Source organism: Ascoidea rubescens (genome assembly GCF_001661345.1).
Source record: "Ascoidea rubescens DSM 1968 unplaced genomic scaffold ASCRUscaffold_1, whole genome shotgun sequence".
NCBI lineage: Eukaryota > Fungi > Ascomycota > Saccharomycetes > Ascoideales > Ascoideaceae > Ascoidea > Ascoidea rubescens.
The window spans coordinates 2,573,675-2,589,693 of record NW_017962913.1 but is presented as its reverse complement, the minus strand read 5'-3'; the positions used below and the strand labels follow the sequence as shown (position 1 = coordinate 2,589,693).

The 16,019-nt window shown below is 31.2% G+C and overlaps 6 protein-coding genes across 6 annotated transcripts; 3 read left to right on the top strand and 3 right to left on the bottom strand.

The window, feature by feature from the left end:
• The first annotated feature begins 143 nt into the window (after positions 1-143).
• Positions 144-3,477, top strand: PRP6 (U4/U6-U5 snRNP complex subunit PRP6). Its single transcript, XM_020188580.1, has one exon. The coding sequence runs from the start codon at positions 397-399 to the stop codon at positions 3,370-3,372; it is 2,976 nt and encodes a 991-aa protein (XP_020050568.1). The 5' UTR covers positions 144-396; the 3' UTR covers positions 3,373-3,477.
• A 106-nt stretch (positions 3,478-3,583) lies between these two features.
• ASCRUDRAFT_28692 (curved DNA-binding protein) lies at positions 3,584-4,813 on the bottom strand (the record flags this gene model as incomplete). The annotated part of the gene is made up of 1 exon (XM_020190066.1): positions 3,584-4,813. One exon carries the CDS (start codon positions 4,811-4,813, stop codon positions 3,584-3,586), a length of 1,230 nt encoding a protein of 409 aa, XP_020050567.1.
• A 206-nt stretch (positions 4,814-5,019) lies between these two features.
• Positions 5,020-8,954, bottom strand: RCO1 (Rco1p; the record flags this gene model as incomplete). Its single annotated transcript, XM_020191507.1, has 3 exons — positions 5,020-6,834; positions 6,951-7,044; positions 7,120-8,954. 3 exons carry the CDS (start codon positions 8,952-8,954, stop codon positions 5,020-5,022), a joined length of 3,744 nt encoding a protein of 1,247 aa, XP_020050566.1.
• Positions 8,955-9,069: 115 nt separating this feature from the next.
• Positions 9,070-10,042, top strand: ASCRUDRAFT_103981 (uncharacterized protein). The gene is made up of 2 exons (XM_020188583.1): positions 9,070-9,262; positions 9,313-10,042. Exons 1-2 carry the CDS (start codon positions 9,185-9,187, stop codon positions 9,976-9,978), a joined length of 744 nt encoding a protein of 247 aa, XP_020050565.1. The 5' UTR covers positions 9,070-9,184; the 3' UTR covers positions 9,979-10,042.
• Positions 10,043-10,124: 82 nt separating this feature from the next.
• Positions 10,125-10,898, bottom strand: RNY1 (ribonuclease T2; the record flags this gene model as incomplete). The annotated part of the gene is made up of 1 exon (XM_020189522.1): positions 10,125-10,898. A coding segment is annotated over one exon (774 nt), but the record flags the coding sequence as incomplete, so codon positions are not given.
• Positions 10,899-11,599: 701 nt separating this feature from the next.
• Positions 11,600-15,949, top strand: PDS5 (sister chromatid cohesion factor PDS5; the record flags this gene model as incomplete). Its single annotated transcript, XM_020190076.1, has 6 exons — positions 11,600-12,378; positions 12,463-13,127; positions 13,182-13,926; positions 13,975-14,992; positions 15,164-15,580; positions 15,719-15,949. The coding sequence occupies 6 exons, from the start codon at positions 11,600-11,602 to the stop codon at positions 15,947-15,949; spliced, it is 3,855 nt and encodes a 1,284-aa protein (XP_020050563.1).
• Positions 15,950-16,019: the final 70 nt, after the last annotated feature.

Genomic DNA, 16,019 nt, shown 5'->3' with positions numbered 1-16,019 from the left:
AAATGTTATGTACTGTTAATAATGTTTTTGATATTATATTTTTTTTTCCCTCATGCACTTTCTTTTGATTATCTCTCCATGCTCTACAAAATCTTTCTTTTCTTTCACTTTTTTCTTGTATTAGTCTACATATATTTATATACTATATTATATTCAATTATCAAAAATGGTTTAGGTTCACTTTCACTTCTTTCACTTTTTTCTTTTCTTTCTCTTGTTCAATTCGAAACTCAGTCTGTTCGGCGCTTTCTAAAATAGTAGTTTTATCATCCCGAAACCCGCTCTATTTTGTTCGTGCTTAACTACGGACTTCCCTCACTCTCTTGCACTTTTATCAGTAAATCAACAGATCAATAGATCTATCAATGGAAATAATAAGCAAATCAAACTCTTATTATGGAAAAGAAAAGCTTTCTTGATATGACTGCCCCCAGTGGGTATGTAGCTGGTATCGGTCGTGGTGCCAGTGGGTTTTCCACTAGATCTGATATTGGCTCTCTTGGTTCAGCTTTACCAAATTTTAATCAAAATTTCGAAAAATTTGATACTAATACAAATAACGACAACGATAATGATGACAATAATGATGATGAAAATTATCAAGATGCAGATGAAGAAGGTTTGTTAAGCACAAACTTATTAGACAAAGATGACAGAGAAGCTGATGAAATTTATGAAAAAATTGAACAAAGATTGCAAAATAGAAAAATTATTCCACCCAATTCAAATTCCACAAAATCAAAAAAGAGAAAAAGATCTCCTTCAAATTCAAACGAAATTATAATAAATAATCCACAAAGCATCAACGACATCAATTCTCAATTTCAGGATTTAAAAAGAGAATTAGCCACAATAACTGATGACCAATGGTTAAATCTACCTGAACCTGGTGATTTAACTAAAAGAAATAAAAGGGAAAGAGATTTACTACAATCACAACAAAGATCCTATGCTATTCCCGATTCTTTAATAACCGGTTTAAAAAATCAAAATGCTACTGATTATATGATAAATCCTAATGAAAATGATCAAAATCAAAATCAAAATCAAGATCAAGATCAAAATGTAGAATTTATAAAAAACCAATTGGATGAAAGAACTGATTTTAGTCTTTTATCTTCTTCAAGAATAAAAATATTAGGCGCCAAATTGGACAACTTGGATAAAAATAATACTAATAAAATCTCGCTCTCATCTCATGATTACCTATCAAATTTAGATTCAAATATTAACAAATCCATTTTATTCGATGATCAGGCTATAAGAGACATAAATAAATCAAGACTAATTTTCAAATCTTTAAGAAAAAGAGATCCTTATAACGTTTCTAATTGGATTTCAAGCGCTAAAATTGAAATCCAATCGAAAAATTTTAAAACTGCTAAAAAATTATTAAATCAAGGTTGTAATTTATGTAAAAAAGATGAAAATATTTGGTTGGAGAACATAAATTTAAATCTAAATGATTTAGTTTTATGTAAAAAAATGATAACCGAAGCATTGAGTTATAATCCCAAAAGTGAGATATTATGGTTAAAGGCTTATAATTTGGAAAATGAGTTATTTGATAAAAGAAGAATCATAAGAAAGGCTCTACAACAATTGAAATATAATGTTAACTTGTGGAAAATTTCAATTGATCTTGAATCTGATGATCCAGAAAAAGAAAAATTATTATCAACTGCATTGTTTTTAATTCCAAAATCAGTTGATTTATGGTTACAATTATTTGAAATTCAAAAAAATATTAAAAGTAAAAGGAAAATATTAAGTGATGCTTTTAAGTCTGTTCCAAGCTCTCATAAAATACTAATTGAAATCTGCAAATTAGAAGAATCGGTGTTATTTGAAAATAAAAATAATACATCCAAAGAAGACGTGTTTGAAATTATCCAAGAAAAATTTAATATTGGATTTTCTAGATTAAAAAATCATAAAAATTCAATATCAAGGAAAGATTGGCTAAGAAATGCAATGGAGTGTGAAAATTCAAATTTTATATTGACGTGTCAAGTAATTATAAATAAAACAATAACATTAAATATTGATCAAGAAGTAACTAAAGTAATAACTGAACGAAAAAGCAAAGAGATAAATAATGGTAATGTTAAAAATGATAATAATAATAAGAACAATGATGAGATAATTGCCTTGTTAAAAGACGATTTTGACTTTGCTTTAGCGTCGTCAAATTTCGAAACTTCTAGATCAATTTTACTTTATATCGTACATTTATATCCAACAGAAGTTTCAATATGGAAAGAATTAATGATTCTTGAAAAGAACCACTCATTCAATAGTGATATTTATAAAACTTATCAAGATTCAATCAAGTATAACCCTGAAGTTTCTGAGTTTTGGCTTAGATATGCTAAAGAAAAATGGATCAATAATGAAATTGAAAAATCTAGAGAAATTCTTGAAAATGCAATAATAAAATTACCTCAAAATGAAGAAATTTGGCTTGCAGCAATTAAATTAGAATCCTCCAATAAATATTATGACAAAGCTTTAGATTTATTATCAAAAGCTCGGAAGGGATTAACAAACAATTCTCAAATATGGTGTAAAAGCATTATTTTAGAAAGGCAATTGGGTAATAGTGATAAAGCATTAGATTTGATTGAAGAAGGAGTCAAATTGTTACCCAAGCATGATGAATTTTATATTCAAAAAGGTAAAATATTTGAGGAGAAACAAGAATTCTTTAAAAGCAAAGAAGCATACAAACAAGGCATTGAAAATTGTCCAAATTCTCCATTAATTTGGATATTATATTCAAAAGTAATAGAAAAAGCGGATAAAAACATAATAAGATCAAGATCAATGCTTGACAGGGGACTAATTGAAAATAAAGATAATGAAGATATTTGGTGTGAAAAAATCAAATTGGAAATTCGAAACAATATTAAAGACAGATCAAATATCGATTCATTAATTTCCAAGGCACTCCAAGTATTGCCAAATTCAGCCAAGATTTGGTCATTAAAAATCAAGTTTATCAAAAAAAAATCACAAAGAAAAAATATAATTTTGAAAGCGATGAAAGAGACTAAGAATGACCCAATTATTTTATTATCAATTGGGGAATATATGTTAATGGATGGCAAACTCGACAAGGCCAAATCATGGTTTTTAAAAGCGATAAATGAAGATAGATCTATTGGCGATTGTTGGGTATGGCTTTATTTGCTTTTAAAAGAGCATGGAACTAAGGAAGAAATCGAGAAATTTTTTCAAGATTTTCGTAAACACGAAAACGATATTTCCCGTGGAGAACATTGGGTGGAAGCTAGGGAAAAAATTCAAAACTTTGAAAAGAGTAACGTAGAATTGTTGGAAATTGTTTCTAAAAATCTTTTATCCTCTTAATGAAGATAAAAAATAAACTCATTTAATTACATTAGATTAAATACGCTAATTAAAAAAGAAAAAAAAAATTAAAAAAGAAAAAAAATTAAAAAAAAAAAATTAAACGAAGAAAAATTTTTTGGACTTTATGTCAACTAAAAAAAACCCTTGAGTAAATTTTTGAATAAATATAAAAATAGGTTTTGATAAAATATATCATAAGTTATCAGATTTATTTAGCAGTTTTAGTAGCTGGTGCTGGTGCTGGTGCTGGTGGTGCTTTTGTAGCAGGAACTGAGGTGGCGGCAGGTTTTTCAGCAGCTGAAGAAGCTTTTTTAGCTTTTGATTTCTTCTTCTTATTGGTTTTTAAAGGAGTAGATAATAATTTTAAAAGTTCATCATCAGTGATTTTATTTTCAGATTGAACAGTTGAGATATCAAAGTTAGATGAGGCTAATTTAACTAGACCATTTTTGGTTAAAGCAACAGTGGTGTAGAATTGAGCAATTATTTCACCTTCTTTTTCAGTCATAATGTCATAAGCAGTCATAACGTTATGGTTAGTACATTCTATCAAACCCATTTTACCTTTAATTGGATCGGATAAGTTACGAATAGCAAATGGGAAATTGGAGGCCTTTTTCTTCATTTCACCCAAGACTTGGTGAGAAGCTCTTAATTTCAATGAGTAACTTGTTCCAGTTAATTTATAAATGGTGGTTCTGATATCTGTTGGTTTAACTTTACCATCAGTGCTAGTTGATACCAATATATCTAAGCCGATAACATCACCAACTTCAAATTTTGCTGGAACAACAGAAGATCTTTGACTTTCACTGGGGTTAATGATGATTTCTTTTGGACCGTTTAAAACATTACGTTGTTGGTTGTGAGATAGCATGCCTTCTAAGGGAGTACAATTGAAGAATTTAGAAGTTTTTGATACAATTGAGGTCACATCAAAATTTTTTTTATCTTCTTTAATTGTTCTTAAAGCAGCTTCAGTAGCATAATAAGCAGCGGATATAACATCAGCGTTTCTGCCAGTGATTTTTTCGTTTTTGTCTAAACCAACCACATATGAGTCAGCTACAATTGAAGCAAAACCGTCTACTTGGGCACCAAGTTGGATCTTAATCAAATCGTTTTTCTTCAAAGTTAAATTTGAAGGATCTTCTGAGCTAATTGGAGTCAAGTGAGCAGCTATATGGTTAGGAGAAATTGTCACAGGAAAAGCAATGCTCTTCGAGTCAACTTTGTTTTTTTTGCTATTGTAGATTTTGGAAATTTCATCATCAATCAATTCATCGCCATGGACACAGATCTCGTAGATTTTGGCTCCTGGCAAGCAGAGTTTCTTGATTTCAGAAAGGACCTTGGTGGCAATGTCTCCAGCAACACGATATTTCGCAACAACGTCAGAGTTGGCAATTGTGTAGTCAGATTCAGTAGCAGCAGTCATGTTGTGGGCAAGTGTCGGTGGTGGTGTTGGTGGTGGGAAAGAAAAGGATTTGGCCTCAAAGAAAAATTTTCTTCTATAGCAAACACAGTTGGGAGCGTGATGATCACGTGGGAAGAGAAGTCCTGTTTGGGACTGCTGTGGATGATGTTTGTGGACAATATTTTTGGTGCTTGTGGTGCTTGTGTTGTTTACTTCTATGTATCTACTTAGCTCCTGAGGAACTCCATCAACTTGTCCTTGCCCTTGAGCTCGACGAGCCTATGGATGCTAATCAACTCGTTTATCTCGCTCTCGCTCAAATTCAACTGCACCTCCTGACTGTGCTGGACCTTTCTCATCTTCACTGTCTTCAGAACAGCTTCTTCCTCAGGTGCATCGCTCTGGGTCTCAGAAACGTTTTTCTGGCGGTCTAGCCTAGAGAGCTCGCTGATGGCTCTCTTTTTGTTGGTTCGTGATGCTTCGGGCGACCTCACAAAGGGGCCTGGCTCATTGTTGGTTATTTCATCTGAGGCTGTTTGCACTAGTCTGTTGAAGTTCTGGAGGTTTCTCTTATAATCTCTTTTGTTTCCATTGATTTTCAATTCAAATAAATTTCGAATGGCTTCAATATCGTCACTTTTACCATCTTTGTGTTTCTCAAAATTATCTACCAATGTGTTCAAAATTTCGACGTTTTTGGAGTTTATCGCATTGATTTTTTGATGTATTGAATTTATCTCATTTCGTCTCCTATCTTCCACCGTTCCAATAAAATCTAAAATTACTCCATTTTCACTCATCACATAAACGTTGTCTTCAGGCTTTTCAACGATTTTTGTCATCTCCTTTCCCATATTTGCCGAGACTCCATTTCCTTTATCAACTGAATCAAAAAATGGTGGTATAGGCAAGTCCACCATATTGTTGGAACTATAACTATCATTATTAGCATTATTGTCACTATTAATAATATCATGATTATACCTATTACTTTTATTACCATTATTATACTTTCTCTTATCATTATATCCATTACTGTGATTAATATTTCCATTTTTTTCATTTCTAATTTTGATCTTACCAATTTTTTCTTTTGCATTATTATTTACAACACCTCCATTCCCAGAAGTGCCTTCACTCATTGTTCTATCAGAAATTATTATACTTTCATTGTTCACACCATTACCACTTTTATTATTATCTTTTTTAATATTAATACTATTTATAACATCATCAACATTATTGACACTATTAATTTCATCACTCATGAATAAATCGAGCTGGAAACTTTTTGAAGTCTTTTCTCTCGCTGCTTGTTTTAATTTCTCCAAATTTGCAAAATACTCTTCTGTTTCTGTTTCATTTATTATTTCAATATTTCCATCATTTTTAAATCCTCTCGTCAGAACTTCAACATATCTTGGTTTCTTTAACTTTCTTTTTTCTTTTGGTAGCAAGTCTTCAATATGTAAGGGACATCTCCATTTTTTACCTAGTGTTTTAACTATTGATAATGGAGGTTCTAAACAATCTAGATGCCACACTACATCACAATAATCGCAAATTATAATAGTTTTATCTGCTATTCCACATTTCCCACACCTATAACAAACATACGGCTCTCCATTATTATCAAAGACTAATTTATTATCGTTTTGGTCTTCGTATTTATTTCTTTTAGTGAAATTGGTTGGTTTTTTAGTATTCAAATCTTGATACTCCCCAATTTTATTACTGCTGACTCCTTGAAATCTATCAATGATCTTTTTTGGTAATAAAAAAGATCTTGGATTAACTCTTTCAACTTGTCTTAATAACTTATTAAATATTCCCATCTTCTTATATTCATTCCCATATAACTTGTTGAAAAAACTGCTTGGAAGTTTATTCACTTTACATTCTTTACAATACCAGCTTCCATCAGGAATGTTATCTTCTTCAAATGGTGGATTACAACAAGTAAAATGAAATGATTTTGGACACGATTCACAACATACAAAGATTCCAGGTTCTCCACAAGCTGCACAAAAATCCTCATTATTCTAATATTAAAAAAAAAGAAAAAGAAAAAGAAAAAGAAAAAGAAAAAAGAAAAAAGAAAAAGATATTAGTAGTTGTTTAATATTTTATTGAAATTAAACTGTCTCAAAAGACATACCTTTGTTATATCATTATCATTGTTTTGTAACTTGAAATTTCCCATTAGCTGTTCAGGAGGTGTAAAACCGAATGGATTTAATTCATTTTTTTTACTTTATTAGATTAAAAAAGCCATGTTAGTAATTTAATTTGAAAACCGGAAATAGATAAAAAAGAGAAAAACATACACTTTTAATTTTTTTATTCTTTTTGCTGATAAATTTGTGGTAATATTATTTGAAAGACTATTTGGGGTTGTAGATCTTGACAGTCTATTTTTTCTGCCAGATAGGATTGGATTTGAAGTTGAAGTTGAAGTTGAAGTTGAAGTTAAATTAAGATTGTGTAAGGGATTTTGTAGAGGATTATTTAAATTGCTCAAGTTGAGGTATTCGTTTAACCTCTCATACTCATTTTGAATAAAATTTTGTAGAATATAGGTTTTATTTTTATTTGAATCGAATTTGTCTTTATATTGATCGAAACCAGATTTTGAAGAAGGATTCAAGCCTTTTATTAGACCAGTTCTTAAAGTAGAAGAAGAAGTAATGTTTTCGGATTTTTTAGTTTTCAAATTCTTGTTTAATGAAATTTCCTTTTGAAAGATCGCGTTATCGTTTTTTTTTTCAATCAAGAGGTCGATTTCCTTTTGATTAAGAAAAGAGGTATGAAATGAATGAGTAGGGGAAGTTGAGGTTGAATTTGAATTTGAATTTGAAGATAGATCGTTGTTGTTATTGTTATTGTTATTGTTATTGATATTGATATTGATATCAAAATTAGAAATTGGAGAAACCGAATTATTGTTCAGATTTGGAGGTAATTTTTGAGAGGAAGGGACTTTGATTTTCAAATTTGATTTCTTGTGACCTCTACCTGGACCAGGTTTTCTTGTAGATTTTTTAGTGAATTTTCTTCTTTTGTTAGTGTCGGCAGAAGAAGTTGAGATATTTAAATTGTTATTAGTTAACTCTGAATCCTTTAAATTTCTCAAGTTTCCCAATTTTTTTAAATCAATCAAATCAGCTAAATCAGTTAAACCAGTTAAACCAGTTAAACCATTAATGTGTTTTAAGTCCTTTGAGTCGTTTTCAAGATGAGATAATTGAAGATTTTTAAAATTTTTAAAATCAAATTGATTTTGATTTTGATTGAAGTTGTTTAATTTGTTTAAAAGTTTCAGTTTTTTCCAAGTTGAAGGCCATAAAGCGTCCTTTCTTACCTTTGGAGGAGGTAAAGTGCTTAAGGAATAACCGGTCACACCAGGCAGAGAATGAGCAAGTTTTGGTTCAACAAATTCGAGCTGATTTGTTCCCGGGTTTCTAACAAATAATGAGTCAGAATTAGCAGCAAAGTCAGAGTTTTTCGTAGAGATATTATCAGTATTGTTATCATCATTAATATTAGTAGTATCATTATTAACATTAATATTAACATTAACATTATCATTATCATTAACATTATCATTATCATCATTATCATTATTGTTATCATGATCATCATTATCATTATTGTAATTATTATTATTGTAATTAACATTATTACTAGTAGCAGTGGTATTATCGTTAGCAGTTGTGTTATAGTTGTTTTCTTTATAGGAAGCATAAGAAGCAGAATCCTTGTGTAACTCAGATCTCTTTGACAGCAAATTTGAATCTGAATCGATTATAAGCTCTTCCTCAAAATCGTCAGCATCGTTTGGAAAGTAGGAGACCGGAGTGGTTCTTGGTCTTGTGGACCTTCTTCGCGACTTCAATTTGGAAGGTTTATAAGCTATCTTGGTGATCAAAGTAGGTTTTCCAGAATTCGAAGGAGAAGAGTTCAGAACCAAAGACGAACTAAGCAAGTTCAAGGTGTTTTCCTTGTTTTCATAAGCGCGGGCTGGATTGTTTTCGCCGGTGTTGGAAGCATCGTCATTTTGAGCAGCAGCGTCGCCATTTTGAGCAGCAGAAGCAGCAGGAAAAGAAGGCAAGGCGCGATGGGCAGCAGGCATCTTTTGCAGAGAGGAACCATGAACATCCATGGTGAAGAGAGACCAGCAATGGCAGGAAGAAACAGCAGCTGGAGAGTGACGCCGAGAAGCAGAGAAGAACTAGCAAAGAAGAAGAACGACGGGAAGAACGCCATGCGGCCCGCGCCGGCTGTCAGGTGCCAGCTCTGGCGCGGTGCTGGCGCGTTTCCGGCACGCTTGCTGAGCCGTCTTGGTGGCGCTGCTGCTTCTGCTGCTTCTGCTTCACCTGCTGCACCTGCTGCATGGAACTCCTTCACGCCCGCAGTCCTGGCACCGACGCCTTTTTTCTCTCGCTCTTCAGCGACGCCTCCTCACGCCGAGTAAGTGTGCTTCCCGCCCCCCTCCCCAGGCACCACTAACACCATCCCAGTACCTCGCAAAGCTCATCTCCGAGCTCTTGTTGCTGAACCGCTGTTGCAACAGAGTCGTCTACTTCGACTTGACCAGCTCCTTGGACTTCTTCAAGTTGGGCTCGACGATCCGGGACAGCTACTCCAAGCTGACTGTCTTCAAAAACGACAAGGACAAAAGCGAACAGCTACTAGAAATATTCAGCAATTTGAACATAATCAAGGAAAATGACTTGTACAGTCTTTACGACAAGCTAAAACTCTTGTACAAACAGATATCTAATGACTCAAACTCAGGTTCAAACTTGAAACTAATAATAATCGAGCCAATAACTCATCTAATTAAAAATATAAACGAAATCAACAGTCTCAAGTCAATTGATAGCAATCATCAGAACCATCGTGATAATGATAACGATAATGATAGCGATAGTGATAATGATGAAGAGTTTGACTTCAATCTAAATTTATCCATTAAAATCGAATTGGATTTATACATTGATATCCTAAAAATTTTAAAAAAGCTATCAAAGCTTTTAAATATAAACATTCTATTATTGAATAATGATGAATCAAATAATCTATACTTGAACAATCTAGATAACAATTTCATTGACTCAAAATTTAAATTAAAATCAAAATCAAAGACAAGCACTCATAAAAAACAAAAACATCAAGAAAACTGAAATTAAAATAAAAATTAGAATTGAAATTAAAAATATTTAAATTTCGAAATTTTGAAACTTTGAAACTTTGAAACTTTTGGTAAATAAATGAATAAATAGCATAAAAACTGAAGTTGATCATAACAAATTTATTGGTTATAATTAAATTTCACAGGATAAATAATTCCTGTTGCTGGACATCTATTATCATAATTGGTCAATGTATCAATCGATGTAAAATTTTGTTGTAAAATCGATCCATATGAATTAAAATAATACCAGATTTCATTCAATTTTCTTCCACGACATGAAAAATAAACATTCGATCCAAAATGTTTATTCAATGATTGAGATATCTCATCTCTTGTATACGTCTTAACACCCGATGGAATAATACCATCCTCTTTTAACCATTCATACGTAGGCAATTTTCTAAATAAATTTATTGTCACTTTAAAGTAATCAATGGCATTTTGATACCTTAAATACTCCTTTTCAATTATTTCATTCTCTTCAAATACACCTCTACTACTCCCTTTACTGCTATTATCTTTCTTTTGATAACATGGTGGTTGTATCGTAGACACGCATGTCCCATGCTTATTAAACTCATGTTTCCATAAATTGCTATCGTCTCTTGAAAAATCCTTCCAATATTCATTCATATAATCTAATAACAATGTTTCATTAAATTGGTCTCTGATAACAGATCTCAAATCAAAAGTTCTTGAAAATGGTATTTGAGTTGATCGATCACAAAATTGCTCCCACGATCCATCACATTTGTCTGGCCATAACCCATGAATCGTAAAAGAGTCTTTTGGTCCTTTATATGGGTTCCAAAGTTGTGTCTGCATTATAACTCCACCAGGCGATTCAAAACAGCACAGATCAATCTCACTTAATCCGCCATCTCTCATCGAACAAGACAACAGAGGATCAGCACATTCAGGAGTCAACGACAAAGGAAATTCAAAATCTGGACTAAGTTCTTGCTTGAACAAAATCCCTGAAAATAGAAAATGGTTCAAGTAACCTGATAAAATCATTTTTACCAACAATTGTGATAATGAATAAGAATTAAATGGTTCTGGCAGCTGAAAATACTCTTCCAATTAGTAAAAATTGATAAAGAGTGATAAAGAAGACTAAAGAAACTCGAGAAAAACACTCCTTATATACTGATTATTCGCTTATCTTCTCCCATCTCATCTTATTGTTTCTTCTTTGAGTGATGCTGTGATAACGTTTTTGCCTCCAGCCAATCGTCAAACAATGCGTGAACAACGCGTCGCAAACGCCCTTTTCGCTAATGGTCGTTTTCTTTGGTTCGCTAATCTTGGTTATTGTTTGCAACCCACACTGCTGGAACATGGTGTCTGCATATATCTGCGGCTTTCTGCCTTAAAATGAATGCATTAGAAAACTCAAAAATTAAACAAAGTTCGTCTGCTTACGTAAACAACAACATTGAAAATTGTTTCCTTGAACGCGTTTCAGTTTTATTTTGATGTGCTTTTTCTGATTCATCCAATAACTTTTACAACCACTGAAAATTAGATGGTTGTTCTTGAAACCCTCATCAAGATTCAATCTGGTTTTGTTCAGCTATTGTTCTGATCTGACGCTATAATATCTTGCAATGGCCAAATCTGCTTCTCTACAGAAATTGAAATTCAAAGAGAGTATTATACCAACCATTAAAGACCCAATTTCTGCTAAAGTTCTCTTGAATCGTTTGACCAATTTGTTCAATGAATTGACTTCCGTTGATCAAGAAAAAGTGGATTTATCCACGTTTGATGCAGTTAAAAAGGACTTGGTTAATCAAAAATTGCTTAAACATAATGATCAAGGTGTCTCAGTATACGTTGCTTCATGTATAGCCGATTTATTGCGAATCTACGCACCAGATGCTCCTTTTACTGCAAATCAATTAACTGATATATTTAAGTTATTTTTAAAAAATTTCAAAAATTTAGGTAATCCTGATGGTCCATATTACGACCAAGTGGTCTATCTTCTAAAGCGACTAGCTGAAGTCAGAAGTATTATTTTAATTACTGATTTACCTAAATCTGAATCTTTAATCGAAAAATTATTCGATTTATTTTATAACGTTCTTTCAACTAAAAATGTTCAAAAAAACTTGATTCCGGTTATCTCAATGATTCTTGGTGAAGTTATAGCAGAAGCTGAATCAATCCCCTTATCCGTATTGAAATTAATATTGAATAAATTTCTAACCAATACAACTAATCCATCGAATATAAATTTGATAACTTCTTCTTTAAATATCTCATCGCCATCTTTTGCATATACAGTAGCAATATGCCAGACCAATTCTGATAGATTATCAGCTCAATTAAATAAATTCATATCCGATATATTAAATGAAAATATCCGTCTAATTGCAAATGAGTCTGTTGATATAAAAGATAATGCTACACATAAAAATAAAAATAAACATAAAAAAATCAACAATGACAGTTCTGATAATGAAAGTGAAGAAGAAGATGATGATATAGATCCAAAAGTTGCAATGAAAAATCTTGAAAAAGTTCATAAATTAATCGTTGAAATATGGAAATACGTGCCAGATTTATTATCTTCAGTAATGGGTTTAATCGATGATGAATTATTGTCTGATGATGTCAAACAAAGAGTTCTTGCAACTGAAGCCATCGGGAAAATTATAGTTCATCAGTCCCCAAAGGTCAATTTTGTTGTCAAACACCATGAAACCTGGATAAAATGGCTTAAAAAAACCTTGGATATATCTCCTCAAGTTAGAATAAAATGGATTGAAGAAAGTTCAAAAATTTTGGTTTCTAGAACTGATTTAATTGCAGATATCTCTAATGGTATCTCTAAATCTTTAATTGATTCGGATGAAAAAGTCAGATTATCTGCTTGCAAAATGTTAAATGAAAATTTGCAGCCTTCCGTTTTTATTAGCAGATTTAGTAATAATATCACAATAATGAAAACATTAGGCCAATTGGTAAGAGAAAAACATTCGGAAATTAGAAACGAAGCTATAAAAATATTGGGAAATTTGTATAATTATGCCATTAATGATTTAATATCTTTAGACCTTGACAATTTTAGCACTATCAAGCAAAAAGATAATAAAAAGGACGATTCTTCAGATCTCAATAATAAAAATGGTACTACCACCGATGAAAAGGAAAAACAAAAGGATAAGGAAAATCCTCTAAAAGATTTGGTTTCATGGATTCCAAATAGCATTTTTAATTTAATTTATATTAACGACAAAGAAATTAATTATTCTGTTGATATTACATTATTTGAACATTTCTTTCCAATTGAATCTAATAATGAAATCCGTGTAAAAAGACTTTTATATATTTTAAATTCTTTAGATGATAGGGCTCTAAAATCATTTCAGGCTTTTAACAAACGACAGAAACGTTTATCAGAAGCATTCCTCACTTTGTTAAATTTATGCGAGAAATTTAATGGGGGGACTATATCAGATCAGAAACAAAAAGAACTTCTAGAGAAAAATATTAATAAGGTATTACAATGGCTATGTGTTCAAATGCCTGGAAATTTAAACACGTATAACGTTTTGGATAGATTTGTCAAGCTTAATAATAGGAGGCTATTTCATTTAATAAAACTATGCGTTTCATCTGACAGTGATTATGAAACTATTAAAAATTCGTTGAAAGAACTATTTAATAGATTGACTGATTCTAAAACTATCAATAACCTTCCTAGTAGTGGTCAGAATGAATTAATTTCAGTTTCAACAACAGACATGATAAAAAATTTCAAATTGTTTATGTACAGATCTAGTGTTATTTTTTTCAACAAAAGCAACATTTCAATTATAATGAGCTACACTAAAGATGAAACAAGTCCATTTAACAGAATCGCTAATGAAATAATAGAACAGATTTCTAATATTATTCCAAACGTTTTTCAAAATCATATTCATGAGTTAAATAATTTAATCATCGATTCATCTCCTTCTAAATCAAATAATAGTGGAAAAATTTCTGAAGATGAAATGGAGGTTGATAAACCATATGATATAAATATCAAATCATTAAAAGCTTCATTTCTTTTTTTCAAAAGATATCCTAGTTATTTACCTACAGATGAACATTACTTTAATTCGCTAAAAGATTTTTCAATCAATGGAAGTCCATTGGAAGCCAAATATGCTATTAAAATAATTTGTCTTTCTAAGCAAAATGAAAGCTTATCAAGTTCTATTTTTAAAGAATTATATCCATTGAACTATAAAAGCTCTAACTTTGTGACATCTTTATCTACAATTGCCGAGTTATTTTTATATCAAAAGTCATTAGTAGAGCCTGAGGCAGCTGAAATAACATCTTATTTAATCAAAGAAGTTCTTTTAGAGAATCGTGTTTCTGCAGATGATGAAAATGATCCTGATTGGATTAGGAATGGTGAGCTAGAAAATAAAGTTTATGATGAGTGTTATGCCAAAGTTTTTGCGCTTAAAGTTTTTGTTAATAGACTTAAATCTTTGGAGAGCGAGCCCAATGCTGAAGAATTGGCAGTGATGGTTTTGAAATTGTTTGTTTCGTTAATTAGTAATGGTGGAGAAATTGTTTCCAAGAAATCTGCAAATTGGCCTACTCCAAAACATTTTCAGGCAATATTGAGATTAAACACTGGCTTAATGTTTTTAAAATTGGCTAAATTGCCAGTTTATAGTAAAATGATTAGGCCTTCAACTATTAGCACATTAATATTTCTTATACAAGATGAGAATATCAATGTAAGGAAAGAGTTTGTGACCAAATTGAAAAAATACTTAAACAATCAAGTAATTTCAGAAAGGTTTATACCATTAATTTTTTTTATTGCTCATGAACCAAATGATCAATTTAAACTTGATGTCCGGACATGGATTAAGTCATCTTTTAATAGAAAATTGCAAATTAAAGAAGGAAGCAAAGACATCACATTTGAAAGAAGTTTTGTGAGATTGTTACATTTAATAACTCATCATCATGAGTTTATTGATTTAGTCAAGAAAGCCACACTGAACACAATAAAGAAGGAATCCAATGATGAAGAAATGAAAGACGAAGAAATGAAAGACTTTGCAAAAGAAAATGGAAAAGAAAATATTGAAGAAAATGGAAAAGAGAATATTGAAGAAAAAGAAAAAGAAGATAATAACCATGAAAATTTCGAGAACGAAAAACAAAAAGCTGAAGATAATAAGTTATTTTTTGCTTATAGTTTTGCGATGGTTTATATATCATTTTATTTGGATTGCATTGCTACACAAGAAAACATATCATTATTATATTATTTTTCCAATCGAATAAAACAGTATAGAGATGCATTAGTTGCTGGAGAGCTTTATGAATTAGATAATCCACCGGATTCAATCTATAGTATATATAGAGTGTCTGAGCTAGCATGTATGCTGATAAAGGCGCTTGCTAAACAAAAAAATTGGATATTACAAACATGGCCAGGAAAAATTCAATTATTTGCAGATTTATTCTCTCCAATGCAATCAACTAAAGAAGCACAAAAAGTTGCATCTACTGTTTTTATAAAAGAAAGTATCTTAAAACGACTACAAAGTCAAGTTGAAACTGAGGTTTCAAAAATTTCAAGTAGCAGGAAGAGAAAAAATGGAAATTTGAATTTAAATTTAAATTTAAATTTAAATGGAAACAATAAGTTAAAAAATAAGATAAAAATTACAAGTAAGAAGATATCAATAGAAAAAAAAGAGACTGGGATTAAAAAACATGTCAAAATTCCTCCAACTACTCCAGCTAAGAGAGGAAGAAAAAGAAAATCGATTGAAAAGACACCTTCAGCTAAAAAAGATAAAAAAATGGCAATTAACACACCAGTTAGAAGAAGTAGTCGTGCTAGAAAAATCGTAAATTATGCTGGAGATTCAGAAAGTGAAGGTGAAACTGGAGACGAATTCGACGGGGAGAGCAGTATTGAAGATTAAAATAAATTAAAATTATATTAATGGGTGTATTTTAAAAGTTTTTTTTTTAATTTTTTTTTAAAAATTTGTT

Bases quoted from the DNA above. Each gene is read 5' to 3' on its own strand.
- PRP6 (XM_020188580.1), top strand. From the start codon at position 397: ATGGAAAAGAAAAGCTTTCTTGATATGACTGCCCCCAGTGGGTATGTA.
- ASCRUDRAFT_103981 (XM_020188583.1), top strand. From the start codon at position 9,185: ATGGAACTCCTTCACGCCCGCAGTCCTGGCACCGACGCCTTTTTTCTC. The intron at 9,263-9,312 runs GTAAGTGTGCTT...ACACCATCCCAG, and splicing joins GCGACGCCTCCTCACGCCGA to TACCTCGCAAAGCTCATCTC.